Source organism: Pteropus medius, unplaced genomic scaffold (assembly GCF_902729225.1).
Source record: "Pteropus medius unplaced genomic scaffold, Ma_sr-lr_union100, whole genome shotgun sequence".
Classification (NCBI taxonomy): Eukaryota; Metazoa; Chordata; class Mammalia; order Chiroptera; family Pteropodidae; genus Pteropus; species Pteropus medius.
The window spans coordinates 17,041,368-17,064,183 of NW_024346667.1; the positions used below are offsets into that span (position 1 = coordinate 17,041,368).

The window sequence follows — 22,816 nt, forward strand, 5'->3', positions numbered from 1 at the left end:
CTAACTGCTTTGCCCAAGGAAACACTTAGTTAAGTATTTTTTAAAAAACATAAAGATGTGGGATATTTTATGAATAGATGTTTTAAAATTGTAATTTAATCTGTTGCCATGGCCATCTCAGATTATCAACTTTCTCATTATCTCAAATTTTTTATTATTATGAATACAGTTAGATAATCTGTGATCTTCTGATGTAATATATATTAAATGCTTAATAAAAGTTGTCTCAGATGCACACATGTGGATCCTTTCTTAATTTTATATTCTTTGCTATATAATCACCTAGAAACAAAAAATATATCACTTTTATATAATGGTTATTTTTATTAAACTGTTATTTTTATATAATGGTTATTTATATAATGATAAAAATACCAGTAATTTATATCCCATTGTTTAATTATTTAGGAGAAAATAAAACAATTGTATTTGGACTTGTCCGAACTGGCTTAGTTTAATCTTTTAAGTTTCTCTTCTTTTTTTTGGCAACCAGTATACTTAAACTGGAATACTTTTTTTTTTGGAGGGAAGCGTCAGTAAAACTGCTTGTTTTAAAATAACAATCTATCTATTGTTAAAATTATTGCAAATAGATATTGTTTTCTTTACAGTAGCATTTTTTGCTCAGTCATGTAGTGGAGAAATTAGAGAGTAAAGGCACTTAGTGTTCTCTGGTAACTCTCATTGTAGTACCACAGAATATTTACAAGTATTTAAGCATCATTTTACAATAGGCTTAATCAAAGGTGAAATAACTTAGCTGAAACAACTATAAGATTGTCTCTACATTCAGTTAATACTTTTAATAATTTTTGAAAGCCAAAATTCCAAATCATATGCATATAGATAGATTTTTTAGTTTGTTTGTTTTGTTTCTTTTTTTATGAAAAGAATTTTGTTTTAAAGACCTTGATTCTACCCTATGGTTTTCACAGGATTGGTTTTATGTCCTTGTAATAGATTTATTTCAAAATAGCAGGATATTATCCTACAGAAATTATTCAATCTTCACTATGTAAATTTCACATTTAATTGACTAGCAGAACACTCTTTTGAAGAGTAGTAACAGAAATACACACATATTATGTATTACTTTTTAAATATAAGCAGAAATAATGAGAAAAAAGCTTGATGTGCCTGACTGTGGCTGAGCTTGCCTCTACTTTTCCTATCAAGATTGTAGCAGGTTGTGATAGACTTTGGAGTATTGAGGCTGGCTTCCTCTGATTTGATTCCTGCAGGATAATTCATATTCTCATTTTTTTCCTCCAAATACCCTCTCCCTGATCACTCTCCCATACCCTTATTCTTACTATTCCACACCTAAAACTTTCAAAAAGGAAAAAATTATCAAGACTAAAATTACTCTTTCAAATGATCTGATTGCCAAAGAAATCATAGTATTACTAGAGATCATAAGCAATAATCCTTTCCTTTGCTTTTGGGTGGAACTTTATGAAACTGTCCTTTCAGTCTCCAATGAAAGAGATATCATAATCTATTGTAATATTTAACAACCCTCACCATCAGGAAACTCCTTTATCCAATTTAAATAATGCATGGATCAATTTCGGCCCATATTTTTGTCTTTAGTCAATATGAAGCTGACTTACTTTCCCAGTGAAAGACCATTTCATTGTATTCGAAGACTTACTTTAATACTACCCACTAATATACCACAGTTTCTTCAGCTTGTCTGGCGTATTTTCTAGATACTTTTATCTGTATCGCTTCCCACCAAGAATACTGCAGTTTCTGTTTCTTTTTTTATGGGATTCAGAATGTATCCTGGACATCTAGTGAAAGACTGACTGGTGCTAAGTGTAGGTCCGATTTTAGCAGAAACCCTACATTATGTACACCCTTTTCTGGATATCAGTGATAGATTTCCTTTTGGAAAAGGAGACATCTTTCTAGGTACTAAATCTTTCTCTTTCTAGACTTCAAATTTCTTGTTTTTCCAGTTTTGTTTCTCTTGATTGCCAGTGTAGCTTGTTTTGCATCTTTTTCTTCACGTGCATACATTGTCATATAGCTAGTATATATGGTCATTTCTAACTATTTGTCCTAACTGCTGCTACTGGTTTATTTTTTAAACATTTAAATACATCGAGGTAAAATTTACATATGTGAATTACAGTTCTTAAGTGAGCAATCTTATAAGTTCGGACATGTTTCTATACCTGGATAACCAACATCCCGATCAAGATGTAGACTACAGTAGTCCTCCTTATCTATAGGGAATATATGTTTCAAGACCCCCATGGATGCCTGTATTACTGTGTTTTTTCCTATACATACATACCTGTGATAGTTTGATTTGTAAATTAGGCACAGTAAGAGATTAGCAACAATAGTAATAGAACAATTATAACAATATACTGTAATAAAAGTTATGTGAATGTGGTCTCTCAAAATATCTTGTACTGTACTCACCCTCCTTGTGTTGGTGTGAGATGATACAGCGCCTCTGTGATGAGATGAAATGAGGTGAATGATGTAGGTAGGCATTGTGACAGAGCATTAGGCTACTACTGTAAGGGTAACTTCAACACAAGCTTTGCGATACCATCACAGTAGCTCCGACAACCGAGATGGCTGCTGGGTAACAGGCAAGGAACATCCACAGTGTACATACACCGGACCAAACGGTGATTCATGTTCTGGGAGGGGGTGAGACTCCTGAGATTTCATCACGCTACTGAAAACAGCATGCAATTTAAAGCTTATGAATTTCTTTATTTCTGGAATTTTCCATTTAATATTTCCGGGCCATGGGTAATGGAAGCTTCAGAAAGTGAAACCACGGGTAAGGGAGGCCTACTATATAATCTCAGAAATTTCCCTCATGCCCCCTTCCATTCATTCCACACCCTCTACAGACAACTACTGTTCTGATCTCTATTATAGTAGGTTGGTTTTACTATTCTTGAATTTATGTAAATGTAATCATATAGTATTCTGATTTTTTTCACTCATGTGTATCAGTAATTCTCTCTTTTTTTAATAACTAAGGATTTAGTGTTTATCTGTTCTATTGATGGACATTTGGGTTTTCAGTTTTTGATATTATGAATAGTGTTACGATGAGCATTACTGTACATATTGTGTGGACATATGTCTTTATTTCTTAGATTATTAACTAGGATTGGAGTTGTTGAGTCCTAAAGTAGGTATATGTGTAACTTTATAAGAAACTAACAGTTTTCCAAAGTGGTTGTACCATTTTAGACTCCCGCTAGCAAAGTATGAGTTCTATTTGCTCTATATCTTTTGACATTTTATGCTCTCAGTCTTTTTAATTTTAATCATCGTAATGGATGTAAAGTAACATTTCGTTGTGGTTTTATTTTGCATTTCACCGATGACTAATGATGTTGAGTACCTTTTCACGGCTATGTATTTATCTTCCTTTTTGAAATGTGTCTTCAAATGTTTTACCTGTTGTTGAGTTCGGTTTATTGTTGATTTGTAATTCTTTATATTTCTGGATGCAGGTCCTTTGTCAGTTATAGTTAATGCCAATATTTCCCCCTATGTGTGGCTTGAATTTTTATTTTCTTAATTGTATTTTTTGATGGACAGAAGTTTTCGATTTCTTTTTTTTTTTTAAATTCTTTCTCTGACTTCTACCCCTGACCTATGGATATTGCCATCTCCCCTTAAGAACTGGATCTCTGAAGGCGGAACATCTCCTCCTGCACGCTTACAGTGCATACCGGGGGCGTAGCACACCCGGGGCCTGGCACACCCGGGGTATGGGCCATGGCTCCGCTGGGGCTCGAACCCAGGACCTTCTGCGTGTAAAGCAGACGTGCTAACCACTACTCTATAGAACCACCCCAGATATTTTTCAATTTTGATGAAACCCAATTTATATATGTTTATGATTAGTTAGGCTTTTTGTGTGTGTGTGTGGTCTTGCCTCATCACTAAGGTATTCTGTGTTTTCACCTAGAAAACTTATAATTTTAGCTTTTACTTTTGATTCTGAGATTTACTTCAAATTAATTTTTCTATATGATGTGTTAGTTAAGAGTCAAGACTCATTCTCTCCCCATTCCCCACTTGCCCCCACAGGCTTCTAATTGTTCCAGAACCAGCTGTTGAAAAGGCTTTATTTTTCCTAGTTGAATTGCCTGAGCACTTTTATCTAATTGTCCATATAGGTATGGGTCTGTTCTGATGTTTTGATTCTGAAATTATGAACTATCTTTTATATTTAATGTCACGTTGAAATTATATGAGTGTATTCTCTTCAGGATATTAATAAAAACACTGGATAAAAAAAAATAAGACCAGACAATTGAATTAGATTGAGGCCTTACCTAACCTTTCTATTTAATATTAAAACCTGCTCCCACACACCCCTCTCTCTCTGTATTTCTGGCTCTCCCTACCTTCCTGGGTTCCAGTGAAGATTAGACCAGGGCCATGCAGAGTTCCTCAGATGGTCATTCCTCTAGGTGGAGGCTTATACAGGGGCAGAGGAAGGATGGGTGCCTTGCCAGGAATCAAGCTGTTTTGCAAATAGATAGAAACTTGACCTTTTACCAGGAAATATCCTTCATTCTGCCTTAAGTCCTCAAGATGGAAGCTCAAGTTACTGCAAGGAATTTTCCCAGTAAATTTTTCCTGCTCTTTGCAAAATACTATCGTAATTATTAAACACATGATAAAGCAGAAAACTAATATTCAGGGCAATGAGTGACATGAATTTTCTGCATTTTATTTTGGTGACTGCATTCTCAATAGCTATCTTCCCTTAGAGAAATGTAATAAGATTTGTTTTTCTTCAATGATTTGTCTGTCCATTGAATACTCTCTTTTTAAGGCCATCCAAGAATAAAAGCTATATGTCATCATCATGACTATTTTCTCATAACTCCCAAATGAGTCTGTAAGGAAATTATTTGTTTGCTGTGGTTTGCTGTTTAATTTGTTTGACATTTTTCAAATGCCAACAATTTGCTTACTACAAAGAACTCAACTGTCCATTGCCAGAATGTATTGTGTTTCTAAAGCACATTAAAGTGGACACAATTAGCAGTACTAGCTCTCATTTCCCAGGTTTTTCTGTACCACATTTTTGTGCCACAGGTTTCCCAGCAACCTTAGGGAATGGGGAATGACATTCCTCCTTCAGTATTCCTGCCCCTCTCATCAGTAAGGATCGAGTACCCAACAAGTACTGTGTACTATAGGAGACACGAAGAGGACCAGAGATACATAAATACGTTAGTGCATATATTGTGCAATATATATTCAAAGCTGATGAGCCTGACTATTCATAGAATTGTCTTTTAAGTTGCTTTTTCATTGAATATGCTATTTTTTCAATTAGCCATCCATATCTTTGCACTCAGCCTAGTAAAGATAACATTCTTTTTTTTTTTTTTCATTCATCTAGCAAGAATTTATGTACATACACTAAGGTAGATGCTTAGGACTTAAAGATGGATAATATATAGTCCCAAATTTTCCGGAAGTTACAGCCCGATAGAGGGAAACAGGCTGTAAACTGAGCGAGAGGAGGGCCATAACAGTACGCACGAGCTGCTCTGGGTGTATGGCGGAGCAACACCTTCTGCAGACTTGGGTGGGGGAAGGTTGAGAGAATCTTCCCCAAGGAGGCAATGCTATGGGGGTCCCAAAGAACAAGTGGCCATTATATCTGAAAAAGAGTCTCTCCTATTGACCTACACCACAATCATCTTATTTATATCTGATTCCACATAACAGAATCAGTCATCCTGGAAAGACATAAAAATGTAAATGAATGAAATGCAGTATAATTATCAACTACAGCTATATAATGATACTTAAACAAGTGCCAGGGATACTTGAGTTAGGAAGATGGACTGTTCTTAATAAATTTTGGTGCAGGAGTGTCTTAGTCCATTTGGGCTGCCGCAATAAAATATCACAGCTGGGTGGCTTATAAACAACAGAAGTTACTTCTCACAGTTCTGGAGGCTAGAAGTCCAATTCTGGGGAAGACCCTCTTCCTGGTTCATAGCTGGCACCTTCTCAGTGTCCTCACAGGGCAAAAGGGTCTAGGGAGCTCTGTGGGGCCTTGTGTATAACAGCACTCATCCCATTCACGAAGGCTCCACCCTTATGCCTTAAGCACTTCCCAAAAGCCCCACCTTCTAACACCATCACCTTTAGGGGTTAGGATTCCAACATATGAATTTGTGGGGGATACAAACATTCAGGCAATAGGGAAGAAGGGTGTGCACGAGGTTGGAGACAATGACAGCAGCCTAGTTTGCTTGCTAAGAGTGGAAAAGATGAAGTGGAATGGTCAATCCAAATGGAAGGCCATAAAACTCAAAGTTTAGAACATTAATTTGAAGAGGTCATTGGGAATCGGCTCCAGATTGTGAAGACATAGGTGATGTGCATAGGAATAATTCTTGATACTATGGTTATATTCTTCTGGTCCTCTAGTTCTTAGATTGTTTTATCCTCTAAACATGAGTATTTTCTAAACAAAGCCCCTTAGTCCACTTCTCTCCCTACAACACTGGCTTCCAAACTGTGCTTCTGGGTCCCCCTCAGGCTCTACTGGACAAGTAGGAGAGGGGAACCAAGGGAATGGGCCTGACTCTACCCCACATTTATCTGTCTTCTGTATCGTGGTTCTTAGAAAAGAATTTAACAAAGAGTCTATAAGATCATTGTTTTCTTAAATTGAAAAACTGCTCTTCATTTTCTCTCTGGAGGTTTGAACATAGTCTTTTGACCTCAGCTAAGTTCATTATATATTTACATTTAGTTAAGTATTTGATTAAGTATTGATTAAGTAAATGGTTATGTGTTGTCATTTGATTGAGTGAGAGTACAGTCTAGAAAATTTGATAAGAAAGTTAATACTTCAAAAAAAAAAGAAAAGAAAGTTGCTTCTTTATCTCCTCTCCTTCACTCCTAGGTGTTTTTTTTCTCCTCCTACTCCTTCCCTAAATCAGCAGTCCCCAACCTTTTGGCACAGGGACTGTGCTGGCAGGGAATCTAATGCCTGATGATCTGAGGTTTCACTGAGACGGTGATGAGCAGCTGCAAGTAGAGATGAAACTCTCTTTTGTTTCTCCGCCACTTACTCCTGCTGTGCAGCCTGGTTCTCAACAGGCCAAGGACTGGGACCCCGCAGCCCGGGGTTTGGGGACCCCTGCCCTAAGCCATTCATATTCATACCACTAAAACAACAAGACTTAACACTATAACTGACTGATTGCTATTTGTTCACAAGGTGGGATAGAAGCTCCATAATAGCTGGTGGATTGGATTGCAGGAGCTAAGTGTGAGTAGTGGGTGGAGAGTGAGTGAATGGATTTGAGCAGGAACTGAGCATCCAGAGGAGAGTGGATAGTTTGTGGAATGTGAGCAGGAGCCAAGTGCACTCGGGCCCTAGGGCAGTGCAAAGCCTGGCCTTGGGCAGCCTGCTACCTTGAGGCAGGGTGGAACTGGAACCAGACGGCATAGAGGAGGAAGGTTGGCAGGCTGGAAAGAGACTACTTAAGGAGAGCTCTGAAGAAAATGAATATTGAAGAAAAGGGACAGTGGGATAGTAGACTGAGGACAAAAAGAATAAATGTGAATGAAGAAAACATGTTTTGTTTATTCACAACTGTATCCTCAAAGTGCTAGCAGATATGCCTAAAGTTTATCTGTTTAGATAATTTTATGTGGCAAATTTGGGGTGGGTGTGAGGTGGAAGGTTAAAAAAGTAATCATGAGATAAAAAATGTTCCAGCACGGCACTCTCTACAAATAAATATTAAAGGAAAGAACAAATGAAAAGGTAAACTATTACAGGATGTTGTGATTCTCAGTCCCTTCTGATAGTGCTTTGATAAAATAACTTGTAATATTCACCTTAGATGTTTGTTATATTGAAGTTGAAATATTTCAAGTGATGATCAAATAATATTTGATAATCCGACCTAGACTACTTGAGAACAATACTTAAGACTTATTAACTATTAAAGAATCAGTATTTTTATGAAATACTGTTATTATACCCTATAGGTATTTCACTTTGTAGGAAAAGCCAGCATGTATTTTGTTATACAACGGACATTTAAAAAGTCCTTTCATCCATTTTGATATTTATTACTTTGTACAGTACTTCTTATTACTGTGATGTTTTTGTGCCTCAATTCCTTCCGGATAGTTTTTTGAAAGTCAAGTTGGAATCAGCCAGAGTTTGTGCCAATTTAGATATAACTACATTACTAAATTATACACATTTTATTGCTGTTCTCATGACAAGAGTATCTTCTAGATAGTCTTTTTAGTAGGTCATTGAATCTTTTTTACTTTATGGAGCAATAAGAAATGCATGAAGGAATTTGAATTTCAGGAGGCTGTCTTGCATGTATATCTGAGCATTGGCATTTAGAGTCTATAAAATAAATTGGCAGTGAATGTTTTATTTACCTGTTAGAATCTCAGCTAGATCATCAAGTAATACTTTGCCAGATATACTGGAATATACTTGATGGCACAGAAATGGAGTGTAAAGCATTTAATCAAAAATATTTGTGTGTAGGTCTCAAGGATTTTAATGTCATGAAATATCTATATGTATAACGTAGACACAAAAATTATTTGAAAAGTAAAACTGGCTCACTGTCATATGTATTCTTTTTTATATGAGCAAAATAGTCACTGTTTATTGAAATATATTTTAGATTAAGAATCGTTATAATACTTCACCTGTCTAAATTGCCAAGCTTTTTGATAAAGCAGCAGCATGAATGACAGCTGCAAACCCAAGGTTAGACTACAGAATTGGTTTCTCTCTGGCTTTCTCTCCTTTTAAGCCTCCCTTTCATGTGTAGCCAAGTGAAATGTAAGCTCTGCAGATCCTCGAGGGTCTTGGCCTGTTGGGAGGATACGAAGACAGGCAGCAGTTTGGAAAGCCTGCAGAAGGCATGGAGGGCAGAAGGCCCAGGTGATGACATGACACTCAGACCTTTTTAAGGAGATGAATGAGAAGGCAGTGCCTCCATGAGCTCTGGATGTATTTTACCCATAAGAGTCGTCCTAGGCTCTCAAACCAGTATTTTGGCTTTAGCCCTCAGATGTTGCAAAAGAAAAGTACATTCTTTTATTGTTCTTCCAAGTCGTTAACCATTTATCCTTAATCATCTGCAGCCTGTGTGGGAATAAGTCTTTTAAAGTTCACTGAACTTTGCTTGATTTGAAATCAGAGTAGAATTTATTTCATTTAATATGGGAAGCCTTCTTTTCAGAAACTTGACACAAACTGGCTTCTTAGAACTGAATCAAAAATGAATATCATAGAAAAACACAGCCAGATGTCTGCTCATGGGTTAGATTGCTATAAGTTTTATTATTCTTTCATTATGGTTATTGATTATTGAAATAACCTTAGCAGTCAAGATTTAGCAAGTCAGTGTGAATCAATAAATTTTAGGTTACAATTACAGGGATGCAATTTGGCTAACTATATGTCTATATATCACTGTTATCATAAGTTTTATCCTTGCCACTCATTGTGTTAAGAATGATGATTTTAGGAACACTTAATAGATTTGCATTAGTGGAAAAGTCATTAAGTCCAGTAGGCCTCTGGTGTGTAGAAGTGGTCTGTGAAGAAATAAATTCCTTCAGTTTCCACATCGGCATATCGCAAAAGAACCATACTGTGGATTGTTTGGAATTTTACAAATCTCCTCAAGATGAAGTTCAGAATGGTTTCTAAGAGTACTAAATCAGTATCTTGGTGCATGAATTTGGCTGGCATGAATTTGGACAGAGTGGGCCAAATGGAGCTAATTGAGGTGGAGAAAAAACTCAAGAGAACAGGCCATAATGGTGAATAGAGTTATTTGTCACCAAGTTTGTAATAGGATTTTCAATTAATTCATGCAGGCATCCAATGCCTTATATTAGCTCTGTCAAGATGAACTACAGCCACATCTAAAATGCCATCCCCTATTAAACGGTGCATGTCAGTGAATTTGTAATTCCTTCTGTTCAACCAGAAGATGAATGGATTCCACTCAGAAAACAAATGTGTGCTTCAGAAGTGCACATTTCGAAATCCCGAGCGCTTCCTAGGAGGAACATTCTTTGCATTGTTATACAGTGAATATGTATTAAAATGTAATTGCAATGTGAATTTGTCCAAAAAGGAAAGCATCCAGCTGCATAGAGACAAATCCATTTTCAGGTGCTATGTTTCACTGGTGAACAGACTTTTCATTCCGGGCGATGATGGCGATGATGATAGTTCATGCATGTAGCACTTACTGCCTACTGGGCTTCTGTAATGATTTCCATACATTAATTCACTAAACCTTCACAACAACCTAGATGAAGAAATTGAGGCACAGAGAGATTAACCTGCTCAGAATCACACAGCTAGTTAAGTGGCTGAGCTGGGATTGAAACCCAGGCATTTTGGTGTCTGTGTTCCTAACTGTTACCATATATACTGCCTGATCACGGTCCCATCAGCTCTGTTCCAAGAGCTGGTTTACTACAGTACTTGTTAGTTCTCTGTCTCTGGCTTGGTCACTCTTGCTCTCTCATAGTCATATTTATTGATGTGTTTATCCACTGTTACTTCCTCTGACCATCTTGAGAAATACTGTTAAACAGTGATGTCCAGACTTCAAGAAATACATAATAAAGAAGAGAATGTAGTGAGACATCTCTGTGAGGGTAGACAGAGATTAGAATCCTTCCACAAGGTTGGATCTTAATGGAATATGACCAAAGTTCACAGGATTGTGAAGCTCCAGAATTCCTGATGGGCTTTTCCCTTCAGGGGAAACCAAAGGGCACAGCAAGATTGTTTACCAGATTAGGTCGGGACTAGATAACAGGAGTCATGCCATTAGATGCGGGATCTTCGACAGGGTCTAAAAGGGCACATCAGGATCCCAAGACTTCTAGAAGGTGCAACTCCCGTCTTCCCTGCATATTGGCCCCTAGAGCAGCTCTAATTAACCAAATACAACATCAAATGGACCAAGCCAAGAAGAACGACTGCCAATAGCATTTTGAGAGCCAAGAATTGGCTGGCTATTCTTCTTAAGCCAAACAAAAATATTTAACAAAAAAGTTTGGCTTATGAATAGGTCAGACTCTAAATCTCTGACTAGAAACCAAACTAACTTTTTAAAACTATGTTACGAAGTTTTACTGCAATCAAGAATATAAAAACTGCGACCCACTCTTTTGAGGGAGAAGGGCTAAGGAGACGGCAGTAATATAAGCAATGCTCCCTATCGCTCTGCTTCATTAGAAAGATTAAACTTAAAAAAATTTTTTCAACTAGTTTAGGCCTGTGCTTTGCACAAAGCTGTCTGCCTGCCTGCCCACTTCCTGTCTATTTTCCACACTACTGCCAGACTCATTGGCCTGGTACATAGTTCTTACCATGGCCGTCTGTGCTTCAAACCTGTGAGTAGCTAGCTGATCATTGCCTGAAGGGCACAGCTATCGAAACACTTTAACATGTGATTCAAGACTCTCTATGAACTAGCCTCTGCCTACCGCTCCTATACTTTAAAATTCCGTAATCCCTGTCCAGGAACATTGCAGTCTTCATAAAACCCTAGTTCCTCTGCACAGCATGCTCCATGTCTTTGCTGGTGCTATCGCCCTGCCTGCAATGCCTTTACTTTTCTCTTTCATTTTTCCACTTCAGCTTTGCCTGACAAACTCCTCTGTATCCTTTAAAACTTGGCTCGTGTATTACTTCCCCTAGGAAGTATCTCATTTTTCCACTTACTAAATTCCAGAGATCTGTTCTTTCTGCTCCTTTATCATATCTCTATCACTGCATTTACTATACTATATTATAAATACTTTTAATATCTTATTTTTAAAGGATAAGAACTGAGTCTTGTTCCTCTTTAAATCCTCATCACTATCACATTGCCTGGTAAAAAGGGAAAGTTCAATAATTGTTTTCTGGAAGAATGAATATATGAATAAGTACATGAAAAGCAGGAGCCCAATAATCTCATTCAGGAGTTACTATAGATATGTTTGATTTGCCATTCATTCTTTGAATCAGTGATAGACAACAATGTCCCAGGGAGACCAGAGATCTTTTTAAAGTGACAACTAATGATCAAAAATGGGTACCTTAAATGCCATAAGGAAATATTCTGTTTAATCCATTTGATGATAGATTGCCTTGGGGCTACACACACATTTTTAAACTTGTCATTTAAAATCATAATGCAATACAGTAACATTCAAAACCTCATCTATTAGCATATCAGCCTAAAAGTACTCTAACCAGGAAAGGGCAAAGTTGAATGATCTTATACAGATTTTAAAAGACTATATATCTATACAATTACAGATTTTAAACTCTGAGAGGGCAGCAACTGTGACTGTCTTACTGTTTTCCAGACCCTGGCACATAGTAGACCTCCAATAAGTACTTGAGTTCATGAAAGAATAAGGTCTACTGCTCACTTTTTGCCTAAAAGCTGAACTCTGATTCTTATCAATCAAGCTTAAGAGCAGTTACTAAATTAATAAATTGTTCTTCTGTTTAAGTTTTTCTTCTCAATGCTTATCATTTATCCTGCTGAATAAAGTAGTTAATATCAGACATTAAGGGTTTTTTTTTTTTTATGAGCTTTTAAATTTTATACCAGGAAGCAAGACTCAGCAGTAGCATTTCCATGCAGTAAAAACCCCAAACAAAACCTGCTAAATTAGACTTAGGAACAGAAGGCTAAGTCACAGAGGGTACATGGATAATCTGCTGTTCTTATTTCACTGTGATATTTGTTTGTGTTTGCTATTTCTTGTTGACATATATAGTTTTTTTATGTTGGATTTTCTTCCTAGTATTAATTTGGCCTTGACTTAAAAACAATGATAGTTATATTTTCAGACATTTCTCAACTGTTCTTTCATTAAAATTCACCTCTTTCTATATTTTCAGACATTTCTGAACTGCTCTTTCATTAAAATTCACCTCTTTCTTTAAGGGTATACCTCAGTTACCATGTGCCAAAGCATTATACAACTACGAAGGAAAAGAGCCTGGAGACCTTAAATTCAGCAAAGGTGACATCATCATTTTGCGGCGACAAGTGGATGAAAATTGGTACCACGGAGAAGTCAATGGGATCCATGGCTTTTTCCCCACCAACTTTGTGCAGATTATCAAACCGTTACCTCAGCCCCCACCTCAGTGCAAAGCACTTTATGACTTTGAGGTGAAAGACAAGGAAGCAGACAAAGATTGCCTTCCATTTGCAAAGGTAAAGTTAGAGTGACATTGTTTTCCGCTTGCCAGCTATTTTTTTTGTACCTCAATATGTAGGAATATGGCTTGAATTTCATTTTGCAAAAAGATACAATAGTTTTATGTGAACTATATCACTGTGCTTTTAAAAATACCTGAAAGCAGCCTTCTTTAAAGGCACAAAAAAGTAATTTTGTGCTTGTATTGTTCTATATGAAAGATAATTTTGGTTGATGCTTTATGTGGTATCATTTTCATATTTAGAGCTCTAATTTAATTCTAAGCTACTTTACAAGGTATGTGTATCATTCAGGGATTTTAATTCACTAAATTATGAATAACAAAGTGAATCATCATTACTTCCTTATTTTATATGTAAATTTCTTTGCTGCAGAGCACACAGGAATGTAGCTACTGAATTGATAAAATGCTTTGGAATTTTAAGTAGAATATTGTGTTTTTCTGTAAAGAAAAACAGTAGGATATGCATTCAAATGGACATTTGATGTATTATCAGAGAGAAAGTGAGAAGAGCCTGAGAATCAATCTAAAACAGAAGTTCAAGAGGCTGGGTAGCATTTGAGGTTACAATTTGTAGATCTAAATGAAATGAGCAGCCAACCCTTGTGTAGAAGGGGCTCTTAGTTTAACAAGTATCTGAAAGGACATCAGGTTGACTGAAAGTTACCATTCAGTTTATCAAAATGTTGGATTCATCTACTAAAGATATGTTAGGGCATTTTTATTCATGTACTCTTAAAACTTCAGTCCGTTTATTAAAAAGGAAAATTAAGTGACAAGCTTAATGGGATTAGGTAGACTAATGTTTGTTGTTTCTTCAGGATGATGTTCTGACTGTGATCCGCAGAGTGGATGAGAACTGGGCTGAAGGTATGCTGGCAGACAAAATAGGAATATTTCCAATTTCATATGTTGAGGTAAGTTATCTGTAGAAGCTTCAATAATATTAGCTTAGCAAATAAGTCTTAATTATGCCATTTGAGTATTAAGAAGTCGTAACAATCATTTTGCATATGTACATACATCAAATCATTATGTTGTATACCTTAAACAAATACAATGTTTTATGTCAATTATATCTCAGTAAAACTAAGAGAAAAGAACAAAGACAAAAACCTAATTTTTTTTTAAAAAAGTCCTCATAACATGAAGCACTGGGAATGCCCTGTTCCAGATCATTGGATGGATTAGGAAGAATTCCTCCATCCTACCATACAATAACTAAAGACTATGAGACTATGAAATGCTTGAAACTCTTCACTTTGTCCCCCTGCTAAAAGCATTCCTGTATCTTATTAAATGTTACAGTATGCTTCCTATCAGCACTTATACTCTTTCCATGTGTTCTATTCCATTTGCCAACTTTGGGTTCAGAAGGTTGATAAAGTTCCTGAGTAAGATGGAAGATGAGTGCATCTGTTTGTTTACTTGTTTCTTTCATTCATTATCTGCTACATCATCAAAATGAGAATAGTGATTTACAGAATAAGCCTCCAACAAACTACAAATAAATGAATGAATCTCCCTCCATCCTATCCCAGCAGCAACTTAACCTCTTCTCCCCTTCTTAATTAGCTTTTTTCAGAAAGATTATGTCCCACCTGATTCAGTGAAGTCTTTTAAGAGAATGTGTCTAAAGTAACATAGTTGTATTTTAAAGAATAACACAAATTAAAAATGAAGTAGGAAGTTACAATTTACAATAGGCCTTCATTGCATCGTATATCATAAACTTTCATGTTCTTTAGTCATAAGAATTTCTTGCTGAAAACAAAATTGAAGGCATTTTCAAGGAATGAAACACAGCCTAAACAACCATACAAGGTTAGCTAAGGTCACAGAAGAGTTTCGGAAAAGTGAGTTCTTAGTAGATATCTGTGTGATGGATATATAGGGGTTAACCAAGAGAAATGGAAAAGAATCATTTTTATGGCAGAAAGAACATTCATGCAGGAAGACCATCAAGTGCAAACGCCAAAAAGTAAGAGACAGCACAGATTGTTTGGGTAACTGAAAATAATTGTTTAAGATATCAAAGCTTGTAAAGATGTTAAGCATGTAAAAAAGGAAAACCACCATCACTTATTTTCCCATCTTTTTATCTGAGGCATTTGTTCTGGCATGATTCTGAACATGAATATGACAAATTGTGTCATTGTAGCCAGCAGTCAATTTACCCCACAGATAGTGAAATTGCCAAATTTTCCTAAAAAATCAGTTTGACTACTATATATCCATGGAAAAGTAATTCAGACCACATATAAGCCTTGAACTTTATCCATACCCTTTAGATGTTACCACTTATTGAAATATTTTTTCCTCCTTTGAAAGTAAACCAAAAAAAAATATTAACTCTCGGTCCTTCCTGCATATTATTTATATATTCTAAATGTGAGTCATGAAAAATTATAACCATTTCCAAATATTTGAATAGTTCCACTGAAGAGCATGGGTAAGCACAAGCTTAGTAAAGAAAGCCTGTCTTTACTTGTTAGGTATTATCAATATTACATGCCAGTACTTGGTGTGTGATGCGTGAAAAGGATCTGTTATACTTTAGTTATTGGGCAGGTGTAGAATTGTACAGATAAGCATAAAAGATCCACCCACAGCAAGTCCAGAGTGACTTATAATCACTGAAGTCATTAGGTTGTTTTCTCTGATTTAAATTGGAAAGATGAACTTATGCCTAGGTGAGAGTGTTTTTATTCTTCTGCCTCTTTTCTGACAAATGAGTATTTTCTTCATTTGAACCAGAATTTTGCCAATTGAGATGAGGTAAACAAATCATCTATCTCTAGAAGACTATCTATGAATCTATGACTATTTCTTTGATGTCAGCCCATCAGACTGAAGTTTCTGCTGGGGAGTATAGCATCTGGAGATTAGTGACACCTGGTTTAGCCTTTAGGGGAATAAAGAGGAGGCAGATTTTAATAGAAACCTATCAAAATTTAACTATTTAAATAAAGTATAGACTGTCGTATAAAGCTGTCCCAAATGGAAGAAAGCTAGCTATAGGAATAAAAAACTAGGGCCTTTTCCTGGAATAATGGTCTTTTTTCTTACTGTGTAAACTGCTTTAGGCCCAGACCATCCTCAATGTAAAAACAGGTCATGTTACAAAAATTTATCTGTAAATCATTTTGTTATATCTTGTAAACATACATTTAAGTCTCCATTAGTGTGAGCTGCTTTCGCTTTTTTTCCCCAGTGCTGCCAAAGACTGCCCCCTCCCCAGGTGTTTTGATGAGATCAAATGTGATAATACATCTCAAAGGGTCTGACACTGCTGTGTCTTATGCACAGTGCTTTGGAGCTCAGATTAGACAGTGACTCAGAGTGTGCCAGTGCAGTCATGATCAAATAAAAGAATCTCACCACCTCTTATAATGAGGAAAATGAGTTCAGAATTGAATTCCAAGTCTCTAGAGAAACATCATCTTTGCCATAGGCCTGTCAGCCAAAGCTGAAACTCCCCCTCAACTCCTACTTCTTGGCTTTGCTAATGGAAAGGCCCAGGAAACTTGCATGTGGCAGAAACTTTAAACAGGATGGGCCTGGGGGTAGGATTGCAGACCTGGAGTAGAATCTCTGGGGTCAGAGGTTCAGCTGTGGATTTAAGGGATGGAGTAATTCTGTAGGAGCTGAAATTTAGAAGGTGGGTAAAGAGAGAATTGAGTGGGAGGACTGAGGTAGTGAGAAATGCTACTGGAATAGTTGGTCCTCCCTTCTTGTCTTCAATTATTCTTTCTCTTCTCCCTCAACTTCCCATAACTATGGACTGCAATCTCTACCTGTGTTAGAATAGGGTGATAAAATGGTGGTAATGGTATAGTGATTTGCAAACAAATAACCTTCCCTTAAACTACAAAATTCTTCAAGAGAAAATGAGTTGGGTAGTGAGTAGGGGAAAGAATAGTTATATAAATGGCCTCAAATTCTGTCCTTTGGAGTCTTTGTTTAAGCTCTTAACAGGGTTCTCTTGCTTTGATCACATTCATTCCTCCCCTCTGGGGATTCTCTCATCAGACCTCTCTCCTGTCAAGTCATAGATGTTGTGGATTCTCTCCTATTTGAAAAGGGTCTCCCTAGACTTGAGCAAGTAGGAAATAGTGAAAGGTAAGAGTTTCTTGGGGAAACCCGGGGAATTTTGTCAGGGACCGAATGCAGTTTAAAAAAGAGATTAGTAGATTGTTTCTTTCTTTGTTTAAAAATACCAGTCTTCTACAAAATAGAGTGAAAGATTTTAACCTCATTAAGTCAGAGCTGACTCATTCCAGTTTAGCGCTCATTTGGACAAGGATGACATGATTCTTAGCAAGCAAAAAGTTTGAATGAAGTAAGTGCTAAATATCAGATTTTGGATGTTTTCCAAACGTTGGGTGTTGTAGGCTTTGATGAACTATAAATTTTTATTAAGTTTATCACTTTTCTTTGATTCCTAGTCCTTCATTTAAAATATCACTTGTCTGGTTTTAAAAAAAAAAATCATTTAGTAATTTGTTCCTCTGCTGTAGATACAACATAAAAATAAGATCACAGATGGCATGAAGTAGGTCTGGCCTAATAGTCAACTACTCTTTTTAGTTCCTGCCAGAAAGAAGGGCTGTATTTCTGGTTCTTTAGATCTCTGCTCAAATGTCAGTTCTGAAAAACTTTCCCTCACCACCTTATCTAAATTAATTACTCCTCTTCCACTTGCTGTACCTCACACAGAAGGTGATGTGATCATGGGGAAAAACTTGGCCTCTGAACCCAGGTGGCTAGGAGTCAAGTCTTGGCTCTACCTCTAATTGAGTGACTTTGGGCCTTGTATCTTCATTTGTAAAATAATAAAACCCCTTCATAAAGTAAGTTAATTCCAATGATACTTATTCATAGTGCATGGCACATGGTCAGAGCTGTATAAGTGAATGATTATCTCCAGGGTTTCTATTACTCCTTTATAGCACTTTTTACTCTCTGTAACTATTTTAAGTTATTTGTTACTGTGGTTACTCTCTCCCAATAGTCTGTGTCTCCATTAGAATGTGAACTCCCATGTGCCAGCAACTTATCTTTCGGTTTACCTTGGTCTCCCGAGGTCCTTGTACAGGCACCTGCCCACAGTAGGCTCTCAATAAATATTTGTCGAATGAATGAATGGGCAACCTAGAAACCTTTTGAACCTAAATCAAAATGAACTAGTTTTTAAATGTTGCCAACTTTTATATTTTTTTTCAGCAAATATTCCCATCATTCACCACCTAGATATATATTTTATCATTGGTTTCTCTTCATGTCATATCAGGGAGTTACATTCCTCAAAGCCAGATGGTCTCTTGTGTTACCTTAGTGAGATTTTTTTTTCCCCCCAATGAAACTGGGTATTTGTTTAGAATTTCTCCAAACTAAAATAATGGTGTATTATTTTGGATACTGTGGAGATTAGATCATGGAGCCTCTCTTTTTTATCTGTTAATATGGAGGAGACTCCCTGATAGTTTCTGAATTTTCCCCTGAGGTTATTCCTTTGGCTTACTTTGAACACAGATAGGGTGGCCTTATTGTCAAGGAGCCTCCTTTAAAAAAAAAAAAAATTAAAAACTTTATTGAATTATAAGTGACATACAATAAACTGAACATATTTAAAGTGCACAGTTTCATAAGGTGTTGTTTGTTGTTTTCAACCTTTAGGATCAACCCATGAGCAAACCTTGGGAGACCTTTCTAGGACTAGAGAATCAAATCCGTACTATCAGCCTTAAGAAGGGAAAATCGTATGTGTGGTATCCTAGAGCATGAGTGGCCTTAAGGGTGGGAGTGCTCACTTCCTCTTCTAAGGAGGTAGGAAGCTGGGAGACATCATCCGTGTTCCAAGGAATAAGAAGTAGAGGTTTACATACGTAGTTTGAAGTTGCCAAGGTAGCCTGTGGAGGAGCTAATGTTAACTTTATTTCTTAACTTAAAGCCTTTGCTCTAGAGAATAATGAGAACGGAAGGCCAAAATAAGTCTTTGATTTAATAATCAGAGATGATTGAATGATATAAAAATATATTTTATCATTTGTATTTTTGAATGCATTCTTTTCCTTTAAAATTAAGAAGTGTTCAATTGATTGAAATGATCTTTTATTAAAAATGTGAGAAAATTTGGGGGACGTTCAAAAGACAGAATTACTATATGGCTTAGCATCCAAATTTCCCGTTTAGTTCTGAAGTGAATTTTTATAAAAAGCAATTTAGAGAAAATGTTGAAAAGTCAAAAAAGCGGAATTACTATGTTGGTTACCACACTTTCTCCTTCAATTCTGAAGTAAATTAATTTCTGTAAATGAAAGTTAGAGATACTGTCAAGAAATAAGTAAGGGAGAATTAGCATCATACATTCATCTTTGATTCTGATTGACTGAACACTTTGGAGCAGCATATTTTTTAACACTGTGGGCCCTGTCCTATGTTGCTGGTTTTCATATTTTCTAATGTTATCATTTTGATACAATTAATCGTTGCCTTTCATTCTTCCACAATGATAGAAAGAGAAATGAGCACTGGCTTCTGAATTTCTAAGGGCAAAGGCGGGTCTCCTGTGGACTCCAGGAACAACTACTTAATATATACAGCTAGAGGCAACTAGAGTAGATTAAATCTAAAAAGGAGTCCTTTAAATTAGTTAAGGAACTTTATTTAGGGCAGTTTATGCTCCATCTATTATTCATCAGCCTCTTACTAATTTAGGGTTTGTTTTTTTTTTCTTTCCAGTAGAAAAACTTCAGGGAGCTGAGATTTCTAAAGACTGGTTAATGTTTATTGAGTTCTCACTGCATGAGTTGTCCATTTCCAGTACTCTGGGTAGTTTTACAGGACATAAAAACGCAGGTACCCTGTATAGGCTTAATCCGAGGCCGAGGATAATGACCAAATGGCGTCTAATGTCCACAATGACTCCCCAAGGAATCCTCAAATTCTGTAGCCTGGCTATTTTCCCCTGCATGTACCCAGAGCCCCAGCTAAGTTGGTGAACTGATCATTCCTGGAAAACATACCTTGGAATTGCTGCCTTTATAGCTCATCTGGGATATTTCTTTGTCCCTTGATCTGTGGAAAGCTCTCACCCTTTCTTCCAGGTTCAAATGAATATTCTTATTTCTCATGAAGCTTTTCTTTCCTAAATCTCGTAGGCAGAAACAAAACAAAACAGAACAGAACAACCCTCTCCTTGCTTGAGACTTCTACAGTGTTCATTATGTGCCATTCTTACAGAGTTGGCACATGCTAAGATTATAGTTCTGTGTGTAGATTATTTAATGTTTCTTGTGTTCTTTGGGAGGCACACCTTATATAATGAATATTTTTAATGATTTCATTTCTATAACATAATCACATTCCAGAAATGTTGGGAAGGAAAGAAATAACTCTTAGTCCCATCACGTATAATTTTGTTAAATATCCTTCCATTCTTTTTCCTTATATTTTAATGATACTGCACACATGACTTGGCCTTTCTCTCCATGATTACAGTACTACTAACCATCAGTTTTTACGACCATGTAATAAACATTCTAGTAGCTAAACTGTAATTGAGTTAATTATTTTTTCCATTGTTTAGACAAGTTAAGTATCTTGTTTAGGAATATACTCTCAGTAATTGAGAAGTGAGTCATGGTGTCTATCCATCGCTGTCCTCGATGCCTCCACTAGCCTCTGACAGAGCACATGCCACACTAGTGAGTGTTCTAGTGTTGATGCACAATCACTGCTCTTATCAAGCTTCCCCTGAGTGTATAGCACATTTTGATTTTTCATCAAGAATTATGACAACCTTTAAGTTTTAACACTTAAAAGGTTAATTTTCAGAAATGATTCATTACTCAACAATTTCAAATATCTGAGGTGGCCTTTTTTAAGAGAAAAAAATCATAAATTGATTAAAATGACAGTATTTTAAGGTCTTCTAATTTTTATTTAAAAATTTTATTATGTTTCTATGTAAAGCCTCGATTTTACTAGTAACTAAGGCTTTAAGAAGCAAAGCTGGGTCACTGTAACTAACCAAGTGTTAAGTCTGTATCCTATGAATAAGACTGAATGAATGTCCTGAACTATTCTACACACTTTATGTGCATATGTGGCATATCAATGGCATGAACAGATGAAGCAAGCATCTTGTTCATAAAACCAATGGAGAACAAGTGTCTCTATAATGAAGTAGAATGTGTTTCAGGAACATTTTTCTTAAATGTTGTAAAATGGTATTGCCTTTTATAGTAGAAATTAGTAGCAATATACCTATTAGGTTTCACGTATGTATAGAGCAAAAATTATATACTGAGAAGAAGGAAGATTTTAAACAAAACTATGTAGTCATTATGGTTAGTATTCTCAGCATTGTCTTTCTGTGCCACCAGATTCTTTCTTAGTGATTGCCCTCTTCCATCTCTCTCCTCTCCTCTCCCCTCCCCTCCCCTCCCCTCCCCCTCTCTCATTTTAGGTACCAGGGCAGGGGAAATATTCATTCACTGATTTATTAACTAATTACACATCACTATGGAATTTTTGCCAGTGTGTCATTTCACACTGACAAAGTTTTAATTAGAATTTAATGAACATTCTATATTCTTAACCTCCTGAGATATATGTATATTTCTTCTTTAGTATTCCTACATCTGGCAATGAGGTCCTTGAAAATGAATTGTATCATCGGAATGATTTAAAATAAGCAATGAGCTGAGTAACCTGTGTTTCCTCTTCCTAACCTAGAGCAGTGAGGCAGTTACTTTGAAAATCCTTTTCCCCTGGCAGGATGTCCTGAGGGTTGGATTGTGAGTCTGTTCCTGTTCCTCACTGTCATTCCTAGCGAACTACTTCAGGGCTTAGGGAGCTTGAGAATGTGGGCCCTAGAAGTCGGAGAAGAAATTTCAGTCGTTCTTTTTGTGTTCGGCAAATCGTGTGTAATGAGCTTCTGGAGATGGCCACCTTGGGTGCAGCTCCACTCTCCTCATGAGCCCCTGAGGTCTAGAGCTGTGCTATCCAATACATATGGCTATTGAGCACTTGAAAGGTGGCTAGTGCATATTGAGATGTGATGTAAAGATACAATGCACACTGGATTGCAAAGACTCAAGTACAAAACCAACAACAAAAAAGAGTAACTCTTAATAATGATTGCATTTTGAAGTGATGATATCTTGGACATTTTGGGTTAAATAAAATATATTGTTAAAATTCTTTTTATCTATTTTTTATCTTTTTTAAAAATGTGGCTATTAGAAAACTTAAAATTGCACATGTGACTAATGTTATACTTTAATTGGACAGTGCTGGTCTAGAGGCAGCCTGTCCTTCTCGTGGTAGTTTTAAGAGACCAACATTTTTATTTATTCAACAAATGTTTACTGAGGACTAAATGAAGCTGCTACCTGAGGGAGGCTTTGGAATCAATTTAAAGACTCCTGAGTAATCCCCTCAGTCTCCCTAATTACTCCTCTTCTGTGGGGGAATCTTGTATTATAAATGAAGACTGAGCTTGCTTTTTTATTTAGATCATCCCCAAACAAA

At 36.4% G+C, this 22,816-nt stretch overlaps 1 protein-coding gene across 3 annotated transcripts in view; it reads left to right on the plus strand.

The window, feature by feature from the left end:
- The window catches only part of SH3RF1 (SH3 domain containing ring finger 1), a 140,646-nt gene that overhangs the window by 74,777 nt on the left and 43,053 nt on the right, over positions 1–22,816 (plus strand). For all 3 annotated transcript variants that reach the window (XM_039876336.1, XM_039876338.1, XM_039876337.1), the window contains 2 exons: positions 12,996–13,271; positions 14,098–14,193. In XM_039876336.1, coding sequence (XP_039732270.1) covers positions 12,996–13,271; positions 14,098–14,193 — 372 coding nt within the window. The remainder of the gene's footprint in view (positions 1–12,995; positions 13,272–14,097; positions 14,194–22,816) is intronic.